Source organism: Piliocolobus tephrosceles, chromosome 21 (assembly GCF_002776525.5).
Source record: "Piliocolobus tephrosceles isolate RC106 chromosome 21, ASM277652v3, whole genome shotgun sequence".
NCBI classification, from domain to species: domain Eukaryota; kingdom Metazoa; phylum Chordata; class Mammalia; order Primates; family Cercopithecidae; genus Piliocolobus; species Piliocolobus tephrosceles.
In genome coordinates, this window is record NC_045454.1 from 43917201 (window position 1) to 43943075 (window position 25875).

Genomic DNA, 25875 nt, shown 5'->3' on the forward strand with positions numbered 1-25875 from the left:
CCATAAGTCCTCCTCTTGAGCAACGGAGCTGGGAAGGCAGAAGTTATTGAAGCTCCTCTCCACCCCAGCTCCAAAGACAGACCCAGCTCAAGCCCACATGCAGCAGACCTCATAATAGTCTAACTTCTTGCCATTTCTGCCATGAGATTATTTTCTGCTTTCAATGACAAGGATTTTTTTCTCAGCTCCTGGGACCTCCACAGTGGACTTTGGAACCTCAGGGACTCCATCCTTCCTCCCAAGCCCCACAAGTAAGTACCAGTCAATGGCATCTCCCTTAGATCATGCCTGATGAATGTGAACATATGTGCCATTTTCACTCAAATGAAGATGGAAAATCATAGTAAATCTAGTGAACCAAAAAAATTTATTGGCCACCTACAGTGTACCAGACCTTAGAGATACAAGGAAAACAAAACCAATAAAAGCATCTCTGCCCTCAGTGAGCTTGTGTTCATGTGATGATGATGGTGGTGGTGGTGGTTATGACAGTAATAATGACAGGTTGAGTGTGATGATGATTGATGATGATAGTGATGCTGTTGATGATGATGCCGGTGATGTTACTGACAATGATGATGATGGACATAAGGATGTTGTCAGTGATGGCTGTGAAGGTTGTGATGGTAGTGATGATGTGTTGAGTGTGATGATGATGATGATGATGGTGGTGGTGGTGCTGTTTATGATGGTGAAAATGATAGCAACGATGACGATGACCAGCCATCATAAATATAACAGATAACATCAGATAATACTGAGCACTGAATATGCATGAATAGCTATGCTCAGCATCTAACTACTATTATATAATCTACTTCTATAAAAATAAATTGTATTATTATAGGCAAGGGAGACATGGTAAATCTTTTCTCTCTCAATTTAAGTTTTGCACATGTTTAAAGATAAGTCTATTCCGAACCCCTATTCCTTGACTTTGAACATAGTGTTTATTTTCAATTCCCACTACAGCTGCTGGCCCTCTCCTGGTGCCTTTCACCCTCAACTTCACCATCACCAACCTGAAGTATGAGGAGGACATGCGTCACCCTGGTTCCAGGAAGTTCAACACCACAGAGAGGGTCTTGCAGAATCTGGTTAGTGCCCTGCCCTCCTGACTCTGCCCGGACCCAGATAGCCAGTCCCTTCTACATCATCCATGCCAAGGTGATGAAAGAAGATAGCACCAACTTCACCCCTTCCCTCCGAGAGATGCAAACCCCACCCACAAAAACCGGCCTGGCTCATTGGTGCTTGCTCCACCCACCTCACATCTGCGCCCAACACACACACCTCAGCCCTCCTACTCATCTCCCTCTCCCTCCTCCCCATCTCCCTCTCCCTCCTCCACAGCTTGGTCCCATGTTGAAGAACACCAGTGTTGGCCCTCTGTACTCTGGCTGCAGACTGACCTTGCTCAGGTGAGACTTTAGAAGAGCCAGCCTGGCTGCCCCACTTGTTCCCACTCCAAAAGACTTTGCACTGCTACCTTGCTACACTTCCTAGGTATATCCTCACCAAAAGGGGAATTCAGGAGTCACTGACTTGAGAACCAGTTGTTTCCTGATAGTAACACCCCCATGCCCCACCTCAACATGCAGAATCTTCATGGTCCATCATCAGGATTGAGGCACTACTCTGATCACCCCTCTGAATTCCCTTCTTTCCATGCCCCTCCCTTTCATTTAGGTATTAAATTCTGTCCCCAGGATTTCTCTCAACATAATCATGCCTCATCCACATACATTCATCAGCCTTTCAAGCTCACCACTAGTCTGAAGTCTGGATTCTCCTGTTCCCATGCCATGAGAATGCAGGTTTCACCTTGCACTTTTATAAAAGTTATTATATCCATGACTCTGCTTGCAGTCCCAACCAAGACAGTGGTCTGTGTACTCAGATAATCTAAGTGTGGCTTCTCACCTCTTCCCCAGGTTTCTCATTTCCTCTGGTTCCTTGACAAGTTTCCCTTAGCAATCTCAAGACAAGTCCTAGGCAATCTTTTCATCGTCATTTCCCCTCCTACCTTCCTCAGGTCTGAGAAGGATGGAGTAGCCACTGGAGTGGATGCCCTCTGCACCCACCGTCTTGACCCCAAAAGCCCTGGAGTGGACAGGGAGCAGCTGTACTGGGAACTGAGCCAGCTGACCCATGGCATCAAAGAGCTGGGCCCCTACACCCTGGACAGGAACAGCCTCTATGTCAATGGTGAGCAGCTATGATATGGTAGGAGTCTCTACCTCCTTGATGTGCAACCTCTAATCTCTGGCTTGGGGCACACTCCCTGCCTGGCCATTGAAAACTCTGTCGTATGCTCTACATGGGATGACTAAGTTCTGGACTTCATGGTTTCTTCATTATCATGAGAGGCATTTCCTCTGGGCACTCTTCCCTGTTGTGATGATGCTGATAGAAAATCTTTAATGACCCCTGTCCCATGAAACTCATTTAATTGCACCAGGATAGTCCTGAGTTCTACTGAGTCCCCCACATCTCCTTAACCCTTACCCAGTCTCCTCCCTCCTTCTCTATGCAGGTTTCACCCATCGGACCTCTGTACACACCACCAGCAGTGAGTATTCAACTCATGCCCAGACGCCCCTGATCCTATATCAAGTGGAGCAGGAGCTGGCCCTACTCTTTTTTTTTTTTTTTTTTTTTTGAGACGGAGTCTCGCTCTGTCGCCCAGGCTGGAGTGTGGAGTGCAATGGCCAGATCTCAGCTCACTGCAAGCTCCGACCCCGGGGTTTACGCCATTCTCCTGCCTCAGCCTCCTGAGTAGCTGGGACTACAGGCGCCTGCCACCTCGCCCGGCTAGGTTTTTGTATTTTTTAGTAGAGACGGGGTTTCACCGTATTAGCCAGGATGGTCTCGATCTCCTGACCTTGTGATCCGCCCGTCTCGGCCTCCCAAAGTGCTGGGATTACAGGCTTGAGCCACCATGCCCGGCCTGGCCCTACTCTTAAACCCATAAGTCCTCCTCTTGAGCAAATGAGCTGGGAAGGCAGAAGTTACTCAAGCTCCCCTCCACCCCAGTTCCAAAGACAGACCCAACTCAAGTCCACATGCAACAGACCTCACAATAGTCTACCTTCTTGCCATTTCTGCCATGAGAGTGTTTTCTGCTTTCACTGACGAGGACTTTTTCTCAGCTCCTGGGACCTCCACAATGGACCTTGGGACCTCAGGGACTCCATCCTCCATCCCCAGCCCCACAAGTAAGTACCAGCCAATGGTATCTGTATTAGATCATGCCTATGTATATAAACATCTCTGCCATTTTCAGCCAAATGAAAATGGAAAATCATAATAAGTCCAGTGACACTGAGTGAACCAAAAAAATTTGTTGGCCACCTACAGTGTTCCAGACCCTAGGGATATAACAAGGAAAACAAAACTAATAAAAACATCTCTGCCCTCAGTGAGCTTGTGTTCATGTGATGATATGATTGTGGTGGTGGTGGTGGTAACAGTAATAATGACATATTAAGTGTGATGATGATTTATGATTATGGCGTTGCTGTTGATGATGGTGGTGGTGAAGTTATTGGCATTGATGATGATGGACATAAGGATGTTGTCAGTGATGGTTGTGAAGGTTATGATGGTAATGATGTGCTGAGTGTGATGATGATGATGATGATGATGGTGGTGGTGGTGCTGTTTATGAAGGTGACCATGGTATGATGATGTTGATGATGGTAGTGGTGATGCTGATGACAATAACACTGATGGTGATGAGGATGATGCCAGTGATGGTCATGTGGTTATTATGATAATGATGATGTGTTGAGTGTGGTGATGGTTATGTTTGTGGTGGTCATGATGGGGATGATCATAGTGATGATGATAATAATGATGGTGATGATGACAATGATAGCAAAATTGGTGACGGCCATAATAAAGATAACAGATAACATCAGACAATATTGAGCATTGAATATGCACAACTAGCTATGCTCAACATCTAACTACTATTATATAATATACTTTTATAAAAATAAATTGTATTATTATAGGCAAGGGAGACGTGGTAAATATTTTTCTCTCAATTTAAATTTTGCATATGTTTAAAGATAAGTCTATTCCAAACCCCTATTTTCTCTACTTTGAACACAGTATTTATTTTCAATTCCCGCTACAGCTGCTGGCCCTCTCCTGGTGCCGTTCACCCTCAACTTCACCATCACCAACCTGAAGTATGAGGAGGACATGCGTCGCCCTGGTTCCAGGAAGTTCAACACCACGGAGAGGGTCCTGCAGAGTCTGGTTAGTGCCCTTGCCCCCCTCACTCTGCCTGCCCCAGATATCCAGTCCCTTCTACATCATAAATGACAAGGTGATGAAAGAAGATGGTGCGAACCTCACCTCTGCCTCTGAGAGATGCAAGCCTTGCCCACAGAGACCAGCCCTGCTCATTGGTGCCTGCTGTGCCTACCTCACATCTGCCCCTAACACATACACACCTTAGCCATGCTACTCACCTCCCTCTCCCTCCTCCACAGCTTGGTCCCATGTTCAAGAACACCAGTGTTGGCCCTCTGTACTCTGACTGCAGACTGACCTTGCTCAGGTAAGACTTTAGAAGAGCCAGCCTGGCTGCCCCACTTGTTCCCACTCCAAAAGACTTTGCACTGCTTCCTTGCTACACTTCCTAGGTATATCCTCACCAAAAGGGGAATTCAGGAGTCACTGACTTGAGAACCAGTTGTTTCCTGATAGTAACACCCCCATGCCCCACCTCAACATGCAAAATCTTCATGGTCCACCATCAGGATTGAGGCACTACGCTGATCACTCCTCTGAATTCCCTCCTTTGCCGGTCCCTCCCTTTCATTTAGTGTTAAATTCTGTCCCCAGGACTACTCTTAAGACAATCATACCTCATCCACATACATGCATCCCCCTTTCAAGCTCTTCACTACTCTCAAGTCTGGGTTCCCCTGTCCCCATGCCATGAGAATGCAGGTTTCATCTTGCACTTTTATAAAAATTATTATATCCAGGGCTCTACTCTCAGTCCCAACCAAGACAGTGGTCTGTGTACTCACATAATGTAAGTGCAGATTTTCACCTCTTCCCCAGATTTCTCATTTCCTCTGGTTCCTTGATATGTTTCCCTCAACAATCTCAAGACAAGTCCTAGGTAAATCTTTTCATTGTCATTCCCCCTCCTACCTTCCCCAGGTCCGAGAAGGATGGAGCAGCCACTGGAGTGGATGCCCTCTGCACCCACCATCTTGACCCCAAAAGCCCTGGAGTGGACAGGGAGCAGCTATACTGGGAACTGAGCCAGCTAACCCATGGCATCAAAGAGCTGGGCCCCTACACCCTGGACAGGAACAGCCTCTATGTCAATGGTGAGCAGCTGTGTTATGGTAGGAGTCTCTTCCTCCTTGATGTGCAACCTCTAATCTCTGGCTTGGGGGCACACTCCCTGCCTGGCCATTGAAAATTCTGTCATATGCTCCACATGGGATGACTGAGTTCTGGACTTCATGGTTTCTTCGTTATCATAAGAGGCATTCCCTCTGGGCACTCTTCCCTGTTGTGATGATGCTGATAGAAAATCTTTAATGACCTCTGTCCCATGAAACTCATTTAATTGCACCAGGATAGTCCTGAGTTCTATTGAGTCCCCCACATCTCCTTAACCCTTACCTAGTCTCCTCCCTCCTTCTGTATACAGGTTTCACCCATCGGACCTCTGTGCCCACCACCAGCAGTGAGTATTCAACTCATGTCCAGATGCCCCTGATCCTATATCAAGTGGAGCAGGAGCTGGCCCCTCCTCTTAAACCCATAAGTCCTCCTCTTGAGCAAATGAGCTGGGAAGGCAGAAGTTACTCAAGTTCCCCTCTGCCCAGCTCCAAAGACAGACCCAGCTGAAGCCCACGTGCAGCAGACCTCATAATAGTCTACCTTCTTGCCATTTCTGCCATCAGAGTGTTTTCTGCTTTCACTGATGTGGACTTTTTCTCAGCTCCTGGGACCTCCACAGTGGACCTTGGGACTTCAGGGACTCCAACCTCCCTCGCCAGCCCCACAAGTAAGTACCAGTCAATGGTATCTGTATTAGATCATGCCTGATGAATGTGAACGTCTCTACCATTTTCAATCAAATGAAAATGGAAAATCATAATAAATCTAGTGGTCCTGAGTGAACCAAAAATATGTTTTGGCCACTGATAGTGTACCTGACCCTAGGGATATAACAAGGAAAACAAAACCAATAAAAATATCTCTGCCCTCAGTGAGCTTGTGTTCATGTGATGATGATGGTGGTGGTGGTGGTAACAGTAATAACGACATAATGAGTGTGATGATGATTTATGGTTATGGCATTGCTGTTGATGATGGTGGTAGTGATGTTACTGACAGTGATGATGGTGGACATGAGGATGTTGACAGTGATGGTTGTGAAGGTTATGATGGTAATGATGTGTTGAGTGTGATGATGATGATGATGATGATGATGATGATGATGTTGGTGTTGCTGTTTATGATGGTGACCATGGTGCTGACGATGTTGATGATGGTAGTGGTGGCGCTGATGATAATAACAATGATGGTGATGAGGATGATGCCAGTGATGGACATGTGGTTATGATGATAATGATGATGTGTTGTGTGTGCTGATGATTATGTTTGTGGTGGTCATTATGGGGATGATCATGGTGATGATGATAATAATGATGGTGATGATGACAATGATAGCAACAATGATGATGGCCATAACAAAGATAATGGATAACATCAGACAATATTGAGCATTGAATATGCACAACTAGCTATGCTCAACATCTAACTACTATTATATAATATACTTGTATAAAAATAAATTGTATTATTATAGGCAAGGGGGACATGATAAATATTTTTCTCTCAATTTAAATTTTGCATATATTTAAAGACAAGTCTATTCCAAACCCCTATTTTCTCTACTTTGAACACAGTATTTATTTTCAATTCCCACTACAGCTGCTGGCCCTCTCCTGGTGCCGTTCACCCTCAACTTTACCATCACCAACCTGAAGTACAAGGAGGACATGCATCACCCTGGCTCCAGGAAGTTCAACACCACGGAGAGGGTCCTGCAGAGTCTGGTTAGTGCCCTGCCCTCCTCACTCTGCCTGCCCCAGATATCCAGTCCCTTCTACGTCATAGATGACAAGATCATGAAAGAAGGTAGCCCCAACATCACCCCTGCCCCTGAGAGATGCAAGCCTCGCCCCCAGAGACCAGGCCTTCTTATTGGTGCCTGCTGTGCCCACCTCACATCTGCCCCTAACACACACACACCTTAGCCTCCTACTCACCTCCCTCTCCCTCCTCCACAGCTTGGTCCCATGTTGAAGAACACCAGTGTTGGCCCTCTGTACTCTGGCTGCAGACTGACCTTGCTCAGGTGAGACTTTAGAAGAGCCAGCCTGGCTGGCCCAATTGTTCCCACTCCAAAAGACTTTGCACTGTCTCCTTGTTGCACTTCCTAGGGATATCATCACCAAAAAGGGAATTTAGGAGTCACTGGCTTGAGAACACGTTGTTTCTGGATAGTAACACCCCCATGCCCCACCTCAATATGCAGAATCTTCATGGTCCATCATCAGGATTGAGGCACTACCCTGATCACCCCTCTGAATTCCCTTCTTTCCGTGCCCCTCCCTCTTATTTAGGTGTTAAATTCTGTCCCCAGGATTTCTCTCAACATAATCATGCCTCATCCACATACATTCAACAGCCTTTCAAGCTCACCACTAGTCTGAAGTCTGGATTCTCCTGTTCCCATGCCATGAGAATGCAGGTTTCACCTTGCACTTTTATAAAAATTATTGTATCCATGACTCTGCTTGCAGTCCCAACTAAGACAGTGGTTTGTGTACTCAGATAATCTAAGTGTGGCTTCTCACCTATTTCCCAGGTTGCTCATGTCTTCTGGTTCCTTGATATGTTTCCCTCAACAATCTCAAGACAAGTCCTAGGCAATCTTTTCATTGTCATTTCCCCTCCTACCTTCCCCAGGTCTGAGAAGGATGGAGCAGCCACTGGAGTGGATGCCCTCTGCACCCACCGTCTTCACCCCAAAAGTCCTGGAGTGGATAGGGAGCAGCTGTATTGGGAGCTGAGCCAGCTGACCCATGGCGTCAAGGAGCTGGGCCCCTACACCCTGGACAGGAACAGTCTGTATGTCAATGGTGAGCAGCTGTGATATGGTAGGAATCTCTTCCTCCTTGATGTGCAACCTCTGATCTCTGGCTTCAGGTCACGCTCCCTCCCTGGCTACTGGTCTAACTGAGTTCTAGATTTCGTGGTTTCTTCTTCATCATGAACTGCATTCCCTCAGGCCACTGTTCCCTTTTGGGAGGATGCTGATAGGAAATCTTAATGGCCTCTGCCCCATGAAACTCATTTAATTGCACCAGGGTAGCCCTGAACCCTATTGCATCTCCCACATCTCCTTAACCCTTACCCAGTCTCCTCCCTACTTCTCTATGCAGGTTTCACCCATCGGACCTCTGTGCCCACCACCAGCAGTGAGTATTCAACTCATGTCCAGATGCCCCTGATCCTACATCAAGTGGAGCAGGAGTTGGCCCCTCCTCTTAAACCCATAAGTCCTCCTCTTGAGCAAATGAGCTGGGAAGGCAGAAGTTACTCAAGCTCCCTTCTGCCCCAGCTCCAAAGACAGACCCAGCTCAAGCCCACATGCAGCAGACCTCATAATAGTCTACCTTCTTGCCATTTCTGCCATGAGAGTGTTTTCTACTTTCACTGATGAGGACTTTTTCTCAGCTCCTGGGACCTCCACAGTGGAACTTGGGACCTTAGGGACTCCATCCTCCATCCCCAGCCCTACATGTAAGTACCAGTCAGTGACATGTCTATTAGATCATGCTTGATGAATGTGAACATCTGTGCCATTTTCACTCAAATGAAGATGGAAAGTCATAGTAAATACAGTGATACTCAGTGAACCAAAAAAATTTATTGGCCACCTACAGTGTGCCAGACCTTAGGGATACAGCAAGGAAAATAAAACCGATAAAAGCATCTCTGCCCTCAGTGAGCTTGTGTTCATGTGATGATGATGATGGTGGTGGTGGTTATGATAGTAATAATGACATGTTGATTGGGATGATGTTGATGGTGGTGGTGGTGATATTACCAATGATTATGGTGATGGACTTGCAGATGTTGTCAGTGATGGTTGTGAAGGTTATGATGGTAATGATGATGTGTTAAGTGTGATGATGATGATAATTGTGGTGATGCTGTTTATGATGGTGACCATGGTACTGATGATATTGATGTTGGTAGTGGTTATGTTGATGACAATGACAATGATGGTGATGACGATGATACCAGTGATTGTTGCGGGGTTATGATGATAATGATGATGCGTTGAGTGTGGTGATAATAATGTTTGTGGCGGTCATGATGGGGATTATTATGGCAGTGATGATCATAATAATGATGGTGATGGTGACGATGATAGCAAGGATGAAGATGGCAATAAAGATCATAGATAACATCAGACAATATTGAGCACGGAATATGCACCAGGAGCAGTTCTCAGCAACTAAATACTATTATATAATATATGTTTGTAAAAATAAATTGTATTGTTATAGGCAAGGGAAGCATGGTAAATATTTTGTCACTCAATTTAAATTCTGCACATGTTTAAAGATAAGTCTATTGCAAACTCCTATTTTCTCTACTTTGAACATAGTATTTGCTTCCCACTTCCACTACAGCTGCTGGCCCTCTCCTGGTGCCATTTACCCTCAACTTCACCATCACCAACCTGCAGTACGAGGAGGACATGCATCACCCAGGGTCCAGGAAGTTCAACACCACAGAGAGGGTCCTGCAGGGTCTGGTTAGTGCCCCACCCTCCTCACTCTGCCCCACCCCAGACAGTCAGTACCTCCTACATTATCCATACCAGGCAATGGAAGAAGATCACACCCACCTCACCCTTGCCCCAGGAGATGCAAGCCATGCCCATTGAAGCCAGCCCCATTCACTGATGCCTGCTCTGCCCACCTAACTTCTGTCCTACACACCCACACATGCAACTTAGCCCTCCTACTCACCTCCCTCTCCCTCCTCCACAGCTTGGTCCCGTGTTCAAGAACACCAGTGTCGGCCCTCTGTACTCTGGCTGCAGACTGACCTTGCTCAGGTAAGAGGTTAGAAGATCAAGCCTGGGTGCCCCACTTGTACTCACTCCAGTAGACTTTGCACTGCTTCCTTGCTGCACTTCCTAGGGATATCCTCACCAGAGGTGGAATTCAGGAGTCACTGGCTTCATGACCAATGTGTTTTCTGATAGTAACACCCCCACACCCCACCTCAACAGGGAGAATCTGCATAGTCCATCATCAGGATTGAGCCTCTACCTTGATCATCCCTCTGAATTCCCTCATGTCCCTGCACCTCCCTTTCCTTTAGGTCTTAAATTCTGTCCCCAGGATTTCTCTCAAGACGATCATGCCTCATCCACAGGCTTTCATCTCCATTTCCAGCTCTTCATTGGCCTCAAGTCTGGCGTCTCTGTCCCCATGCCATGAGAATGCAGGTTTCAACTTGCACTATTTTATTTTATTATTTCATTGTTGAAACGTAGTCTCACTGCACACCAGACTGGTCTCAGCTCACTGCAACCTCTACCTACTATGTTCAAGTGATTCTCCTGCCTCAGCCTCCAGAATAGCTGGGATTACAGGCACCCGCTACTATACCCAGCTAATTTTTATATTTTTCATAGAGATGGGATTTCACCTTGTTGACCAGGCTAGTCTTGAACTCCTGACCTCAAGTGATCTGCCCGCCTTGGCCTCCCAAAGTGCTGGGATTACAGGTGTGAGCCACTGTGCCAGGCCACTTTGCACTTTTATAAAAATTCTTGTATCCATTACCCTGCTTGCAGTTCAAAGCAAACCAGTGGTTGGTGCACTCAGAGAAACTAAGTGTGATTTCTCACCTCTTTCCCAGGTTTCTCATTTCCTCTGGTTCCTTGCTGTCCTTCCCTCAGCAATCTCAAAACCCTTCCTAGTTAATCTTTTGATTGCATTTCTCCCACCTGCCTTCCCCAGGCCTGAGAAGAATGGGGCAGCCACTGGAGTGGATACCATCTGCACCCAACATCTTGACCCCAAAAGCCCTGGACTCAACAGAGAGCAGCTGTACTGGGAGCTGAACCAGCTGACCCATGGCATCAAAGAGCTGGGCCCCTACACCCTGGACAGGAACAGTCTCTATGTCAATGGTGAGCAGATGTGGTGTGGTTGGAGTTTCTTCCTCCCTGCTGGGCAGACTCTAATCTCTGGCTTGCAGGCACACTCTCCGCCTGGCCATTGAAAATTCTGTTATGTGCTCTCTATGGGGTGACTAAGTTCTGGACTCCATGGTTTCTTCGTCATCGTGAACTGCATTCCCTCAGGGCATTCTTCTCTGCTATGAGGATGCTGATAGGAAATCTTTAATGGTCCCTGTCCCATGGCATCAGGATAGCCATGACCCCTATTGCATCCTCCACATCTCCTTAATCCTTACACAATTTCCTCCCTCCTTCTCTATGCAGGTTTCACCCATTGGAGCTCTATGGCCCCCACCAGCAGTGAGTATTCAACTCATGTCCACATGCCCCTGATCCTACATCAAGCAAAGCAGGAGCTGCCCCTGCTCATAAACCCATAAGTCCTCATGAGCAAAGGAGCTGGGAAGGCCGAAATTATTGAAGCTTCCCTCTGCCTCAGCTCCAAAGACAGACCCACCTGAAGCCCACATGCAGCAGACCTCATAATAGTCCCCTGTCTTGCCATTTCCGCCATGAGAGTGTTTTGTGCTTTCACTGATGCGGACTTTTCCTCAGCTCCTGGGACCTCCACATTGGACCTTGGAACCTCAGGGACTCCATCCTTCCTCCTCAGCCCCACAGGTAAGTACCAGTCAATGACATCTGTATTACAGCATGCGTAATGAGTGTGAACATCTCTGCCATTTTCACTCAAATAAAGATGGAAAAGTACAGTACATCTGGTAATAGTGAGTGAACCAAAAATATTTGTTGGCCACCTACTGTGTGCCATACCCCAGGGATACAGCAAGGAAAACAAAACCAATAAAAGTGTCTCTGCCCTCAGTGAGCTTTTTTACTCATGTGATGATGATAGTGGTAGTGGTGCTAGTTGTTGATGACGATGATGATGATGATCGTGATGGTAATGCTGTTGATGATGGTGGTAGTGGTGCTCTTGATGATGATGATGATGATGATGATGATGATGATGATGATAGTGATGCTGATGATAATGGTTGATGTTGCCGACCATGATGATGATGGACATGAGGATGATGTCACTGACGGTTATGATGTTAGTGAGGATGATGGTGGTGGTGGTGGTGCTGTTGATGATGGCGATGACGAAAGTGGTGATGTTAATGACAATAACAATGATGGTGATGAAGATGATGCCAGAGATGGTCATGGGGTTATGATGATAATAGTGACGTATTGAGTGTGGTGATGATGATGTTTGTCGTAGTCATGGTAGGGACTATTATGGTGGTGGTGATAATAATAATGATTGTGATTGTGACAATGATAGCAAGGATGATAATGGCAATAATAAAGATAACAGGTAACATCAGACAATATTGAGCACTGAATATGAATCAAGAGCTATGCTCAGCATCTAACTACTATTTTATATAATATCCTTTAAAAAATAAATTCTGTCGTTGAAGACAAGGGAGGCATGGTAAATATTTATTTTGTCAGTCAATTGAAATGCTGCCTGTATTTAAAGATAAGTATATTGCAAACTCCTATTTTCTCTACTTTGAACACAGTGTTTATTTTCAATTCCCACTACAGCAGCTGTTCCTCTCCTGGTGCCATTCACCCTCAACTTCACCATCACCAATCTGCAGTATGGGGAGGACATGCATCACCCTGGCTCCAGGAAGTTCAACACCACAGAGAGGGTCCTGCAGGGTCTGGTTAGTGCCCTGTCCTCCTCACTCTGCCCTGACCCAGGTACTCAGTGCCTCCTACAACATCCAAGCCAGGGTAATGGGAGAAGAATGTACCCACTTCGTCCTTGACCCAAGAGATGCAAGACTCGCCCACCGAGGCCAGCCATGCCCACTGAAGCCAGCCTCACCCACTGGGCCATGCCTCGCTCACCTTATTTCTGCACCCACACACGGGGACCTTAGCCCTCCTACTCACCTCTCTCTTCCTCTTCCACAGCTTGGTCCGTTGTTCAAGAACTCCAGCGTCGGCCCTCTGTACTCTGGCTGCAGCCTGATCTCCCTCAGGTGAGGCTAGAATAGCCAGCCTGGCTGTCCCAATTATTCTCACTCCAAAAGACTTTGAACTGCTTCCTTGCTGCACTTCCTAGGGATATCCTCACCAAGGATGGGATTCAGGAGTCACTGGCTTCAGGACCAGTGTGTCTCCTGATAGTAACACCCCCACACCCCACCTCAACAGAGAAAATCTGCATTGTCTATCATCAGGATTGAGCCCCTACCCCGGTCATCCCTCTGAATTTCCTCCTTTCCCTGCCCCTCCCTTTCATTTAGTTCTTAAATTATGTCTCCAGGATTTCTCTCAAGACAATCGTGCCTCAGCCACATGCTTTCATCCTCATTTCCAGCTCTTCACTGGCCTCACATCTGGGCTCTCCTGTTCCCATGCCATGAGAATGCAGGATTCACCTTGCATTTTTTTTTTTTTTTTTTTTTACTGTTTTAGACAGAGTTTCACTCTTGTTGCCCAGGCTGGAGTGCAATCGCACAATCTCGGCTCACCGCAACCTCTGTCTTCCAGGTTCCAGCGATTCTCCTGCCTCAGCCTCCCGAGTAGCTGGGATTATAGGCACGGGCCACCACACCCGGCTAATTTTGTATTTTTAGCAGAGACAGGGTTTCTCCATGTTGGTCAGGCTAGTCTCGAACTCCTAACCTCAGGTGATCCACCCGCCTCGGCCTCCCAAAGTGCTGGGATTACAGGCGTAAGCCACCGTGCCCAGCCTCACCTCGCACTTTTATCAAAACTGTTGTGTTCATGACTCTGCTCACAGTCCCAACAAGCCAGTAGTCTGCGCACTCAGAGAATCTAAGTGTGGCTTCTCACCTCTTTCCCAGGTTTCTCATTTCCTCTGGTTACTTGCCATCCTTCTCTCAGCAATCTCAAGACCCATCCTAGGTAATCTTTTCATTGTCATTCTCCCCACCTACCTTCCCCAGGTCTGAGAAGGATGGGGCAGCCACTGGAGTGGATGCCATCTGTACCCACCGCCTTACCCCTCAAAGCCCTGGACTGGACAGGGAGCAGCTGTACTGGGAGTTGAGCCAGATGACCAATGGCATCAAAGAGCTGGGCCCCTACACCCTGGACAGGAACAGTCTCTATGTCAATGGTGAGTGGCTGTGATGTGGTTGAAGTCTCTTCCTTCTTGCTGAGCAGCCTCTAATCTCTAACTAGAGGTCACACTTCCTGCCTGGCAATTGAAAATTCTGTCATGTGTTTTACATGGGATGATGAAGGTCTGGACTTCATAGTTTCTTTATCACCATGGATGTATTCCCTCAGGGCATTCTTTCCTGATGTGAGGATGCTGATAGGAAATCTTCAAATGCCCCTGTACCATGAAATTCATTCCTTTACACCAGGGTAGCCTTGACCCCTATTTGGTCACCAATGTCTCCTTAACCCTTACGCACTCTCCTGCCTCCTTCTCTATGCAGGTTTCACCTATCGGAGCTCTGTGCCCACCACCAGCAGTGAGTATTCAAGTCATGTCCACATGTCCCTGATTCTACATCAAGCAGAACAGAGCTACCCCTCCTCGTAAACCCGTAGGTCCTCTTCTTCAGCAAAGGAGATAGGAGGACAGCAGTTACTCAAGCTCTGCTCTGCCCCAGCTCCAAAGAAAGACCCATCTCTAGTCACACAGGCAGCAGACCCCATAGTCTCCCCTCTTGCCATTTCTGTCATGAGAGTGCTTCCTGCTTTCACTGATGAGGACTTTTTCTCAGCTCCTTGGACTTCCACAGTGGACCTTGGAATCTCAGGGACTCCATCCCCCATCCCCATCCCCACAAGTAAGTACCAGTCAGTGGCATCTCTGTTAGAGCATGCCTGATGAATGTAAACATCTGTGCCATTTTCATTCAAATAAAGATAGAAAATCATAGTAAGTCTAGTGATAGTGAGTGAACCAAAAAAATTAATTGGCCACCTACAGTGTACCAGACCCTAGGGATACAACAAGGAAAATAAAACCAATAAAAACATGTCTGCCCTCAGTAAGCTTCTGTTTATGTGATGACGATGATGATGGTGGTGGTGGTTATGATATTACTCATAATATGTTGAGTGTGTTGATGATGGTGGTAGTGGTGCTGTTTATGATGATTATCATGGCAATGATGATAGTGATGCTGTTGGTGATAATGGTGGTGGTGGTGCTGACCATGTTGAGGATGGACATGAGGATGTCAGTAACAGTTACGATATTCCTGATGACGTGTTGAGTGTTATGATGATGATGGTGATGGTGGTGCTGTTTATTTTTCTTTTGTCTTTTTTTGGGTGCTGTTTGAGATGGTGATGATGGGACTGGTGATGTTGATGAAAATGACAATGATGGTGATGAGGATGATGCCAGTGATGGTCGTGGGGTTATGATGATAATGGTGATGTGTTGTCTGTGGTGATGATGATGTTTGTGGTGGTCATGTTTGGGATTACCATGGTGGTGATGATGATAATAATGATGGCGATGGTGACAATGATAGCAACAATAATGATGACAATAAAAAAGATAACAGATAACATCAGACAATATTAAGCTCTGAATATGCACCAAGAGCTACACTCGGCATCTAACTATTATCATAAAGCATCCTTTAAAAACTAAATTATGTCAGGCCAGGTGCGGTGGCTCACGTCTATAATCTCAGCATTTTGGAAGGCCGAGGTGGGTGGATCACAAGGTCAAGAGATCGAGACCATCCTGGCCAACATGGCGAAACCCCATCACTACTAAAAATACAAAAATTAGCCGGGTGTGGTGGTGCATGCCTGTAGTCCCAGCTACTTGGGAGGCTGAGGCAGGAGAATTGCTTAAATCCGGGAGGCAGAGGTTGCAGTGAGCCAAGATGGTGCCACTGCACTCCAGCCTAGTGACAGAGATTCCATCTCAAAAAAATAAATAAATAAATTCTGTCATTATAGGAAAGGGATGCACGGTAAATATTTATTTAGTCATTCAATTTAAATGTTGCACATGTTTAAAGATAACTGGGTTGCAAATTCCTATTTTCTCCACTCTGAACGTAATGTTTATTTCCCCCTCCCACTACAGCTGCTGGCCCTCTCCTGGTGCCGTTCACCCTCAACTTCACCATCACCAACCTGCAGTATGAGGAGGACATGCATCGCCCTGGCTCCAGGAAGTTCAACACCACAGAGAGGGTCCTGCAGGGTCTGGTTAGTGCCCTGACCTCTTCACTCTCCCTCACTCCAGATACCCAGCCCCTCATACAACATCCATGCCAGGGCCATGGAATAAGATCCCACCCACCTTGCCCTCATCCCCAGAGATGCAAGCCTCACCCACTGAGGCCAGCCATGCCCACTGGGCCCTGCCCCACCCACCTCATTTTTGCCCCCACACAGGGACCTTAGCCCTCCTACTCACCTCTCTCTCCCTCCTCCACAGCTTAGTCCCATATTCAAGAACTCCAGTGTTGGCCCTCTTTACTCTGGCTGCAGACTGACTTCTCTAAGGTGAGGCTAGAATAGCCATCCTGGCTGTTGCAACTATTCTCACTCCAATAGACTTTGCACATCTTCCTTTATACACTTACTAGGGATATCCTCACCAAAGGTGGAATTCAGGAGTCACTGGCTTCAGGACCGGTGTGTTTCCTCATAGTAACACCCCCACACCTCACCTCAACAGAGAGAATCGGCATGGTCCATCATCAGGATTGAGCCCCTACCCTGGTCATCTCTCTGAATTCTCTCCTTTTCCTCTCTCTCCCTTTCCTTTAGGTGTTAAATTCTGTCCCCAGAATTTCTCTCAAGACAATCATGCCTCATCCATGTGCTTTCATCCCCAGTTCAAGGTCTTCAGTGGTCTCCAGTCTGGGCTCTTTTTTCCCATGCCATGAGAATGCAAATTTCACCCTTGCACTTTTAGGAGAATTGTTGTATCCATGACTCTGTTCATGGTCCCAAGCAAGCTGCTAGTCCGTGCACTCAGAGAATCTAAGTGCGGCTTCTCACCTCTTTCCCAGGTTTCTCATTTCCCTTCTCCTTTGCTGTCCTTCCATCAGCAATCGCAAGACCTGTCCTAGGTAATCTTTTCATTGTCATTCCCCCCACCTCCTTTCCCCAGGACCGAGAAGGATGGAGCAGCCACTGGAGTGGACGCTGTCTGCCTCTACCACCCTGATCCCAAAAGACCTGGGCTGGACAGAGAGCAGCTCTACTGGGAGCTGAGCCAACTGACCCACAGCATCACTGAACTGGGCCCCTACACCCTGAACAGAGACAGTCTGTATGTCAATGGTGAGCAGCTGTGATGTGGTTGGAGGCTCTTCTTCTCTGATGGGCAACCTCTACTCCCTGGCTTGAGGTCACACTCACTGCCTGGCCATTGAAAGATTGACCATGTTGTCTATATTTGATAGTTGACGTCAGAACATCATGGTTTCTTCTTTATGTTGAAGACTGGGTTTACCCTCAGGGTTTTCTTCCCTGATGTGAGGGTACTGATAGAAAACCTCCAGCAGCCCCGGTTCCATTTCACCAGGGTAGCCCTGACCCCTATTTGGTTATCCACCTCTACCTTAACCTTACTCAGGTTAATCTCTTTCTCTCTGTAGGTTTCACCCATTGGAAATCTGTGCCCACCACCAGTAGTGAGTATTCAACTGATAATCTCATGCCCCTGATTCTACACAAAGCAGAGCAGGAGCTGACCCTTCTCCTTATAAAACCATAGCTCCTCTTCTTTTTTTTTTTTTTTTTTTTTTTTTTTTTGAGACGGAGTCTCGCTCTGTTGCCCAGGCTGGAGTGCAGTGGCCGGATCTCAGCTCACTGCAAGCTCCGCCTCCTGGGTTCACGCCATTCTCCTGCCTCAGCCTCCCGAGTAGCTGGGACTACAGGCGCCCGCCACCTCGCCCGGCTAGTTTTTTGTATTTTTTAGTAGAGATGGGGTTTCACCGGGTTAGCCAAGATGGTCTCGATCTCCTGACCTCGTGATCCGCCCATCTCGGCCTCCCAAAGTGCTGGGATTACAGGCTTGAGCCACCGCGCCCGGCCAGCTCCTCTTCTTAAGAGAAGGAGCTGGGAAGGCGGAAGGGATTCATTCTCCCTACTGCCCCAGCTACAGACTGATCTAGGTCAAACCCCATATGCATCAAGTTTCATAATAGTCTTACCTGCTGGCATTTCTGCCATGGGGGTACTTGCTAATTTCACTGATGAGAGCTTCTTCTCAGCTCCTGGGACCTCCACAGTGCACCTGGCAACCTCTGGGCCTCCATCCTCCATCTCCAGCCACACAGGTGAGCACTAGTCAATGATACCAGTCAATGGTGAGTGTCTTCATCTCTGTCATTTTCATGCACATTAAGATGAAACATCATAGCAAATCAAATCCAGTGTAGCTGATGCAACCAACACACTTTATTGAGCACTTACTCTATGCCAGAACCATGGAATGTGGCAGGGAATACAAAAGAGATAAAAATGTCTTCCTTCAGAGAGCTTATATTCTTGTGATGATGAGGATGATAAGGGTGGCAGTGATGATGATAGTGGTGGGGATGGAGATGATGATAATATCATGGAGATGACTATAAAGATGGTGATGCTGCTGATGATTTTGGTGATGGTGATGATGATTATGGAGATGGTGATGAAGATGATGGTGATAATAGTGGTGCTGATTATAACAGGAATGATGATGTGATGGTGGTGATGTTTGGGATGATTGTGGTGATACTGGTGATGTTTGAGGTGATTGTGGTGGTGATGATGATGGTGGTGATGATGACTGCCAATGATGATTGTGATGTAGATAATGAAGATGATGATGATGATGACGACACGATGATTTTCTTGGTGATTATCCTGGTAATAATAATATTATGATGGTGCTGATTATGATCCTGTGGTGATGATGGTCATGAGGATGGTGGTAGTGGTTGTGGTGGTGCTGATGTTGATAGTGATGAAAGCGATGATAGCCATGGCAACAACTATGGTTATGTCGATGACGAAGATGGCAATAACAGAGGTAAAAAATAGCATCTGACATTACTGAACACTAAATATGCACCAACCACTATGTTCACCATCTCATTACAATTATATAATATGCTTATTTATGAAAAACTTCTATTATTGTAGTCAAGAGAGGCATGAAAATCTTTTATTTTTTATCCACATGAAATGCTGCTGCATATGTTTAAAAATAAGTCTATTGCAAACTGTTATATATTTCTCTACTTTTGAACATCGTGTTTATTTCCCAACCCCTTTACAGCCCCTGGCCCTCTCCTGATACCATTCACCCTCAACTTTACCATCACCAACCTGCTTTATGAGGAAAACATGCAACACCCTGGCTCCAGAAAGTTCAACACCACGGAGAGGGTTCTGCAGGGTCTGGTAAGAGCTCCACCACCTTACCGGTCCTGCTTATATCACCCATGCCAGGGCCATGGAAGATCTCACCCACCACTCCTTGGCCCCAGAGATGCAAGCCCCACCTAGTGATGCCAGCCTCTCCTACCTCATGTCTGCCCCGTCCCTACACCTCAGCCCACCCACTCATCTCCCTCCCCTTCCTCCACAGCTCAAGCCCTTGTTCAAGAGCACCAGTGTTGGCCCTCTGTACTCTGGCTGCAGACTGACCTTGCTCAGGTGAGACCTTAGGATTTCCAGCCTGATTTCCCCAATTGTTCCCAGGCCCAAAAAGTTTGGTCACCTTCCTTCCTGCCCTACCGTGGGATGGCCTCAGCACAGATGGAATTCAGGAGGCACTGGCTCCAGAACCAATTTGTCTCCTGATTCTACCACCTCCCACCTCAACTGACACATTCTTTGGAGTCCACCAGCAGGATTGAGCCCTTACCCTCATCACCCCTCTAAATTCCCTCCACCTCCCTTTCCTCCAGTTGTTAAAGTCTGTCCCCAGAATATCTCTCCAAATGTGCCTCATCCACTTGATTTCACCCCTAATTCCTGTTCTTCTCCTGTCTCAGGACTCAGCTCTTCTTTCCCCATTGCTGTGAAAATGCAGGTTGCACCTTGTGATTTCATAAAAATCCTTTCATCCATGACTCTGCTCACAAGCCCAAGCTGGCAGGGAATCAAAGCACTTAGAGAATCAAAGTGTGACTTCTCTCACGTCTGTACCAGGCTTCTCAATTCCTCTGACCCCTTCCTGTCCTTCACCCAGCAAGCTCAAGACCCCTCCCTAGGCAATCCATTAATTGCCATTCCCCACTCTTGCTCTCCCCAGACCTGAGAAGGATGGGACAGCCACTGGAGTGGACGCCATCTGCACCCACCGCTTTGATCCCACCAGCCCTGGACTGGACAGAGAGCGGCTATACTGGGAGCTGAGCCAGCTGACCAACAGCATCACAGAGCTGGGCCCCTACACCCTGGACAGAGACAGTCTCTATGTCAATGGTGAGCAGCCATGATGTGACTGGAGGCTCTTCCTCCTAGCTGGGTAGACCCTACTGTCTGTCCTGGGGTCACATGCCCTGTCTGACCATTGAGGGTTTGATGATGTACTCTATACGTGATGACTGAGGTTTCAACTTCGCGGTTTCATCTTCATCTTGCATGGATTTTATCCTCAAGGCCTTCTTCCCCCATGTGAGGGTGCTAATGAAGATTCTCAATGACCATGCTTCATGAAACTTTCCTCATTGCACTAGGGTAACCCTGACCCCTATTTGGTCTGACCTCTCCTTAACCCTTACCCACTCTCCTCCCTCCCTCTCTCTGCAGGCTTCACCCATCAAAGCTCTGTGCCAACCACCAGCAGTGAGTATTTTACTGATGTTCCAGTCCCCCCAGTCCTACACCAAGCAGGGCAGGAACTGGCATTACCTCTTACCCCTTAATGTCCTCTTCATGAGGAAAAAGGCTTCAAGGGCACAGTCTATTCCCTTTCCCCTGTGCCCTAGCTCCATAGAAAGGCTCAGCTCAAACCTCAAATGCAGCAGGGCCCATAATAGTTTTACCTGCTGGCATTTCCACCATGAGAGGGTTTGCTGCTTTCAGTAATGAGGGCTTCTTCTCAGTTCCTGGGACCTCTGCAGAGCACTCGGAAACCTCTGGGACTCCAGCTTCCCTGCCTGGCCACACAGGTGAGCACCAGTCAATGGCACCTCTGTTAGAGCATGACTGATGAGCAGAAACATGTCTGCCATTATTTACTCAAATAAAGGTAAAAATCCTAGTAAATCTAGTGATGATGAGTCAACCTACAAATGTGATTGATCACCTCCGCTGTGCCAGACCCTGGGGATACAGCAGATATACAAAACAGATAAAAATCTCTGCCATCAGTGAGCTTATATTCTTGTGATGATGACTGTGGCGGGTGGTGATGATGATAGTGGTGGCAGTTTTGATGATGATGGTGATGCTTATGGTAGCAATGATGATAATGATGATGCAGGTGATGAGGATGATGACAATGGTGGGGGTTATGATGATGATGATCTGTTGAGTGTGATAAATGATAGTGTTGGTGGTCGTAATGGAGATGATCATGGTGGTTGTCATGGCAGTGGTGGAGACAACAAGGATGGTGTGGGTGACAGTGATGGTGGTGATGATGGTGGTGGTTCTGGTGCTGTGGTGATGATGGAGATTATTATGGTGGTGGTGTTGGTGGCAGTGATGATGGCAATTATGGTGTGGGTGACAATGATGATGACAATGGGGATTATCATGGTGATGGTGGTAGCAGTGATGATGGCAGTAATGATGGTGATGATGATGATGGTGGTGGTGATGGTTGTGCTGGTGGTGATTATGGAGGTTATTACAGTGGTGGTGGCGGCAATGATAATGACAATAATGATGCTGTAGGTGACAATGATGGTGACTATAATGGTGGTAACAAAGGTAAGGGATAACATGACATTATTGAGCAATGAACATACAATGAAAGCTGGGCTCAGCATCCAACTGATATCATATAGTATGTGTCTTTTTAAATTCTATCGTTATAGTTAAGGGAGGGATCAAAAATCTTCATTTTGTCCATCCCATTTAATGCTGTGTATATTTAAAAATAATTTTATTGCAAATCCATAATTTCTCTACTTCTGAACGTAGTGTTTGTTTCTCACCCCCACTACAGTGCCTGGCCCTCTCCTGCTGTCATTCACCCTCAACTTCACCATCACCAACTTGCAGTATGAGGAGGCCATGCGACACCCTGGCTCCAGGAAGTTCAACACCACGGAGAGGGTCCTACAGGGTCTGGTGAGAGTCCAACCTATCTAACTCTGCCTGGCCCACCTTACCAGATTCTATCTGCATCACCCATGCCAGGGATGTACAAGAAGATCCCATGTGAATCACCTTCGACCCCAAATCACAAGTCGTACCCACTGGTGTCAGCCCCACCTGTCTCATTTCTGCCCTGCCCCTCCTCATCAGCCCTCCCAATCACCTCCCTCTCCCTCCTCCACAGCTCGGGCCCTTGTTCAAGAATACCAGTATTGGCCCTCTGTACTCCAGCTGCAGACTGACTTTGCTCAGGTGAGACCTTAGAATAGCCAATCAGGGCTTACCCAAGTGTTCCCAGGCCCCAGCAGCATCCTTCTTGCCCTCCCTGTGAACGTCCTCAGCAGAAGTGGGATTCAGTTGGCAGTGGCTTCAAGAAAGAATGTGTCTCCTGATCCTAGCACTTCCCCACTCTAGTGACAGATTCCGCAGAGCCCGTCATCAAGATTGGGTTCTTACTCCACTCATCCTTCTTAATACCTTCCATTCCCCCATATCCCTTCCCTTAATTTTTAAAATTCTGTTCCCAAGGTCTCCCTTAAGAGGAAGGTGGGTTTTCTACTTGCTTTTATCTCTGATTCTAGCTCTTCACTTGTCTCAAGTCTGAGCTCTTCTGTCTTCGTGCTATCAAACTGGCAGTTTCACCTTGCAATTTCATAAATATTCTTGTGTCCGTGACTCTGCTCCCAATCCAGGGCTGGCTGGGAGTTGGTGCATTTAGAGAAATTAATTGTGGCTTCTCACCTCTCTCCCAGGCTTCTCATTTCCTCTGTCCCCTCCCTGTCCTTCCCTCAGGAATCTCAGAACTCCTTTCTGGGCAATCCTTTCATTGTCACCCCCTCTGCCCACTTAACCTCCTCAGGCCAGAGAAGGACAAGGCAGCCACCAGAGTGGATGCCATCTGTACCCTCCGCCCTGACCCTCAAAGCCCTGGACTGGACAGAGAGCAGCTGTACTGGGAGCTGAGCCAGTTGACCCATGGCATCACTGAGCTGGGCCCCTACACCCTGGACAGGGACAGTCTCTATGTCAATGGTGAGCAGCTTTGATGTGGTTGGATTCTCTTCCTTCTTGCTGGGCAGCCCCTTCTTTCTGGCTTGAGGTCACACTTCCTGTCTGAACGTTGAAATCTCTGCCATGTTGTCTGCATGTGATGACTGATGTTAGAACTTCATTATTTTTTTTTCTGCATCTTGTACTGTGTTCATCCTGCAGACCCTGGTCCCTGAAGTGAATGTGCTGATAGAGAACCTCTAATGGCTCCTGTTCCATGAAACCCCTTCTATTCCACCAGGGTAGCCCTGATTCCTATTTCATCCCCCACCTCTCCTTAACCCTTACCACTATTCTCCTTCCCTCTCTCTGCAGGTTTCACTCATTGGAGCTCCATACCAACCACCAACAGTGAGTATTCAACTGATGTTCCAGTACCCCCAATTCTACTCCAAGCAGGGCAGGAGCTGAGCCCTCCTCATACACACTTATGTCCTCTTCATGAGAGAAGGTGCTGGGAGAGCACAAGTTATTCCTTCTCCCCTGTGCCCAAAGAGAAACACAGTTCAAGACCCACCTGCAGCAAGCCTCATACTAGTCCTACCTGATGGCATTTCTGCCATGAGAATGCTTGCTATTTTCACTGATGAGGGCTTCTCCTTAGCTCCTGGGACCTCCACAGTGAACCTGGGAACCTCTGGGATCCTGTCTTCCCTCCCTGAAACTACAGGTAAGTATCAGCCAATGGCACCTCCGTTAGAGCATTCCTGATGAATATAAACATTTCTGCCATTATGCACTCAAATAAAGATAAAAGTCATAGTAAATCTAGTGATGAGGAGTTAACCTGTAAACTTTATTGAGCACCTACTCTGTGCCAGGCCCTGAAGATACAGCAGGGAACATAGAAATAGATAGCAATCTCTGCTTAAGATAGCTTATATTCCTGTGATGATGATGATGATGTAAGTGATGGTGATGATGATGGTGGTGATGGTGATGATGATGATGATGATAATGATCATGATATAGATGATGGTGATGATGATGCTAATTACAATGACAGTGATGAGGATGATGACAATGGTGGGGGTAGTGGTTATGATGATAATAATTATGCGAAGACAGTAATAATTATGGTGGTGGTGATTGACAAAAATGGTGATGTTGACACTGATGGTAATGAAGATGGCGATGATGATAGCACTGCTGGCGATGGGGATGATGAGGATAATGATGATGGTGGTGGTGATGATGACAATAATACTACTGATGGTGACAAGCATGGTGATATTGACAATGATGATGGTGATGATGAAAATAGTGATAGAGGTGATGATTAGGATGATGATGGTTGTGGTGGTGATGATGATGATGATGGTAGTGGTGGTAGTGGTGGGGTGGGTGCTAATGGTGATGATGATGACAGTAATACTCATGGAGACAATCATGGTGATGTTGAAAATGAAGTTGGTGTTAACAATGGCACTAGATAGTATCTGGCACTATGGAACACTGAATATGCACCAAGACCTATGCTCAGCATCTCACTACTATTATTTAATGTGCTCTATCAAAAACATCTATCATAATAGTCAAAGGAGGCATGAAAACATTATGTTTTATTACTCACTTTAAATCCTGTTGCATATATTTGGAAATAAGTCTATTGCAAACTCTTAAATGTTCTCTACTTTAGAACATAGTGTTTATTTCCCACCTTCACTATAGCCACCAGCCCTCTCCTGGTGCCATTCACACTCAACTTCACCATCACTAACCTACAGTATGAGGAGAAAATGGGTCACCCTGGCTCCAGGAAGTTCAACACCACGGAGAGGGTTCTGCAGGGTCTGGTGAGAGCCCCCCTATCTCACTCTGCCTTACCCACCTTATCTAGTCCCACCTATGTCATCTATATGGCCACGGAAGATCTCACCCACCTCCCCTCACCCCAAGAGATAAAAGCCCCATCCAACCTACTGATGTCAGCTCTACCAACTAGAGCCAGCCCCACCCACCTCACTTCTGCCCTGCCTCTACCTCCTCAGCCCTGCCACTCACCTCCCTCTCCCTCCTCCACAGCTCAAGCACTTGTTCAAGAGCACCGGGGTTGGCCCTCTGTATTCTGGCTGCAGACTGACCTTGCTCAGGTGAGACCTTAGAATTTCCAGTCTGGCTGCCCCAATTGTTCCTAGTCTCAATGAGTTTGGACTTCTTTTTTCCTGTCCTCTTTGTGATTATTCTTATCAAAGATGGAATTCAGGAAACAGTAGCTCCAGGACTAACCTGTCTCCTGGTAT

General features: G+C 47.0%; 1 protein-coding gene across 1 annotated transcript in view; it reads left to right on the forward strand.

Moving 5' to 3' along the window:
• MUC16 (mucin 16, cell surface associated) overlaps positions 1-25875 on the forward strand; it is a 136188-nt gene that overhangs the window by 60501 nt on the left and 49812 nt on the right. The window contains 43 exon segments of the mRNA XM_031934726.1: positions 186-251; positions 973-1097; positions 1354-1421; positions 2036-2208; positions 2537-2572; positions 3153-3218; positions 4145-4269; positions 4506-4573; positions 5188-5360; positions 5690-5725; positions 5984-6049; positions 6982-7106; positions 7341-7408; positions 8023-8195; positions 8499-8534; positions 8794-8859; positions 9759-9883; positions 10122-10189; positions 11103-11275; positions 11591-11626; positions 11882-11947; positions 12887-13011; positions 13265-13332; positions 14266-14438; positions 14767-14802; positions 15058-15123; positions 16389-16513; positions 16746-16813; positions 17427-17599; positions 17917-17952; positions 18535-18600; positions 19584-19708; positions 19896-19963; positions 20565-20737; positions 21065-21100; positions 21361-21426; positions 22431-22555; positions 22767-22791; positions 23375-23614; positions 23948-23983; positions 24237-24302; positions 25304-25428; positions 25658-25725. Of these exon segments, the coding sequence (XP_031790586.1) occupies positions 186-251; positions 973-1097; positions 1354-1421; positions 2036-2208; positions 2537-2572; positions 3153-3218; positions 4145-4269; positions 4506-4573; positions 5188-5360; positions 5690-5725; positions 5984-6049; positions 6982-7106; positions 7341-7408; positions 8023-8195; positions 8499-8534; positions 8794-8859; positions 9759-9883; positions 10122-10189; positions 11103-11275; positions 11591-11626; positions 11882-11947; positions 12887-13011; positions 13265-13332; positions 14266-14438; positions 14767-14802; positions 15058-15123; positions 16389-16513; positions 16746-16813; positions 17427-17599; positions 17917-17952; positions 18535-18600; positions 19584-19708; positions 19896-19963; positions 20565-20737; positions 21065-21100; positions 21361-21426; positions 22431-22555; positions 22767-22791; positions 23375-23614; positions 23948-23983; positions 24237-24302; positions 25304-25428; positions 25658-25725 (4027 nt within the window).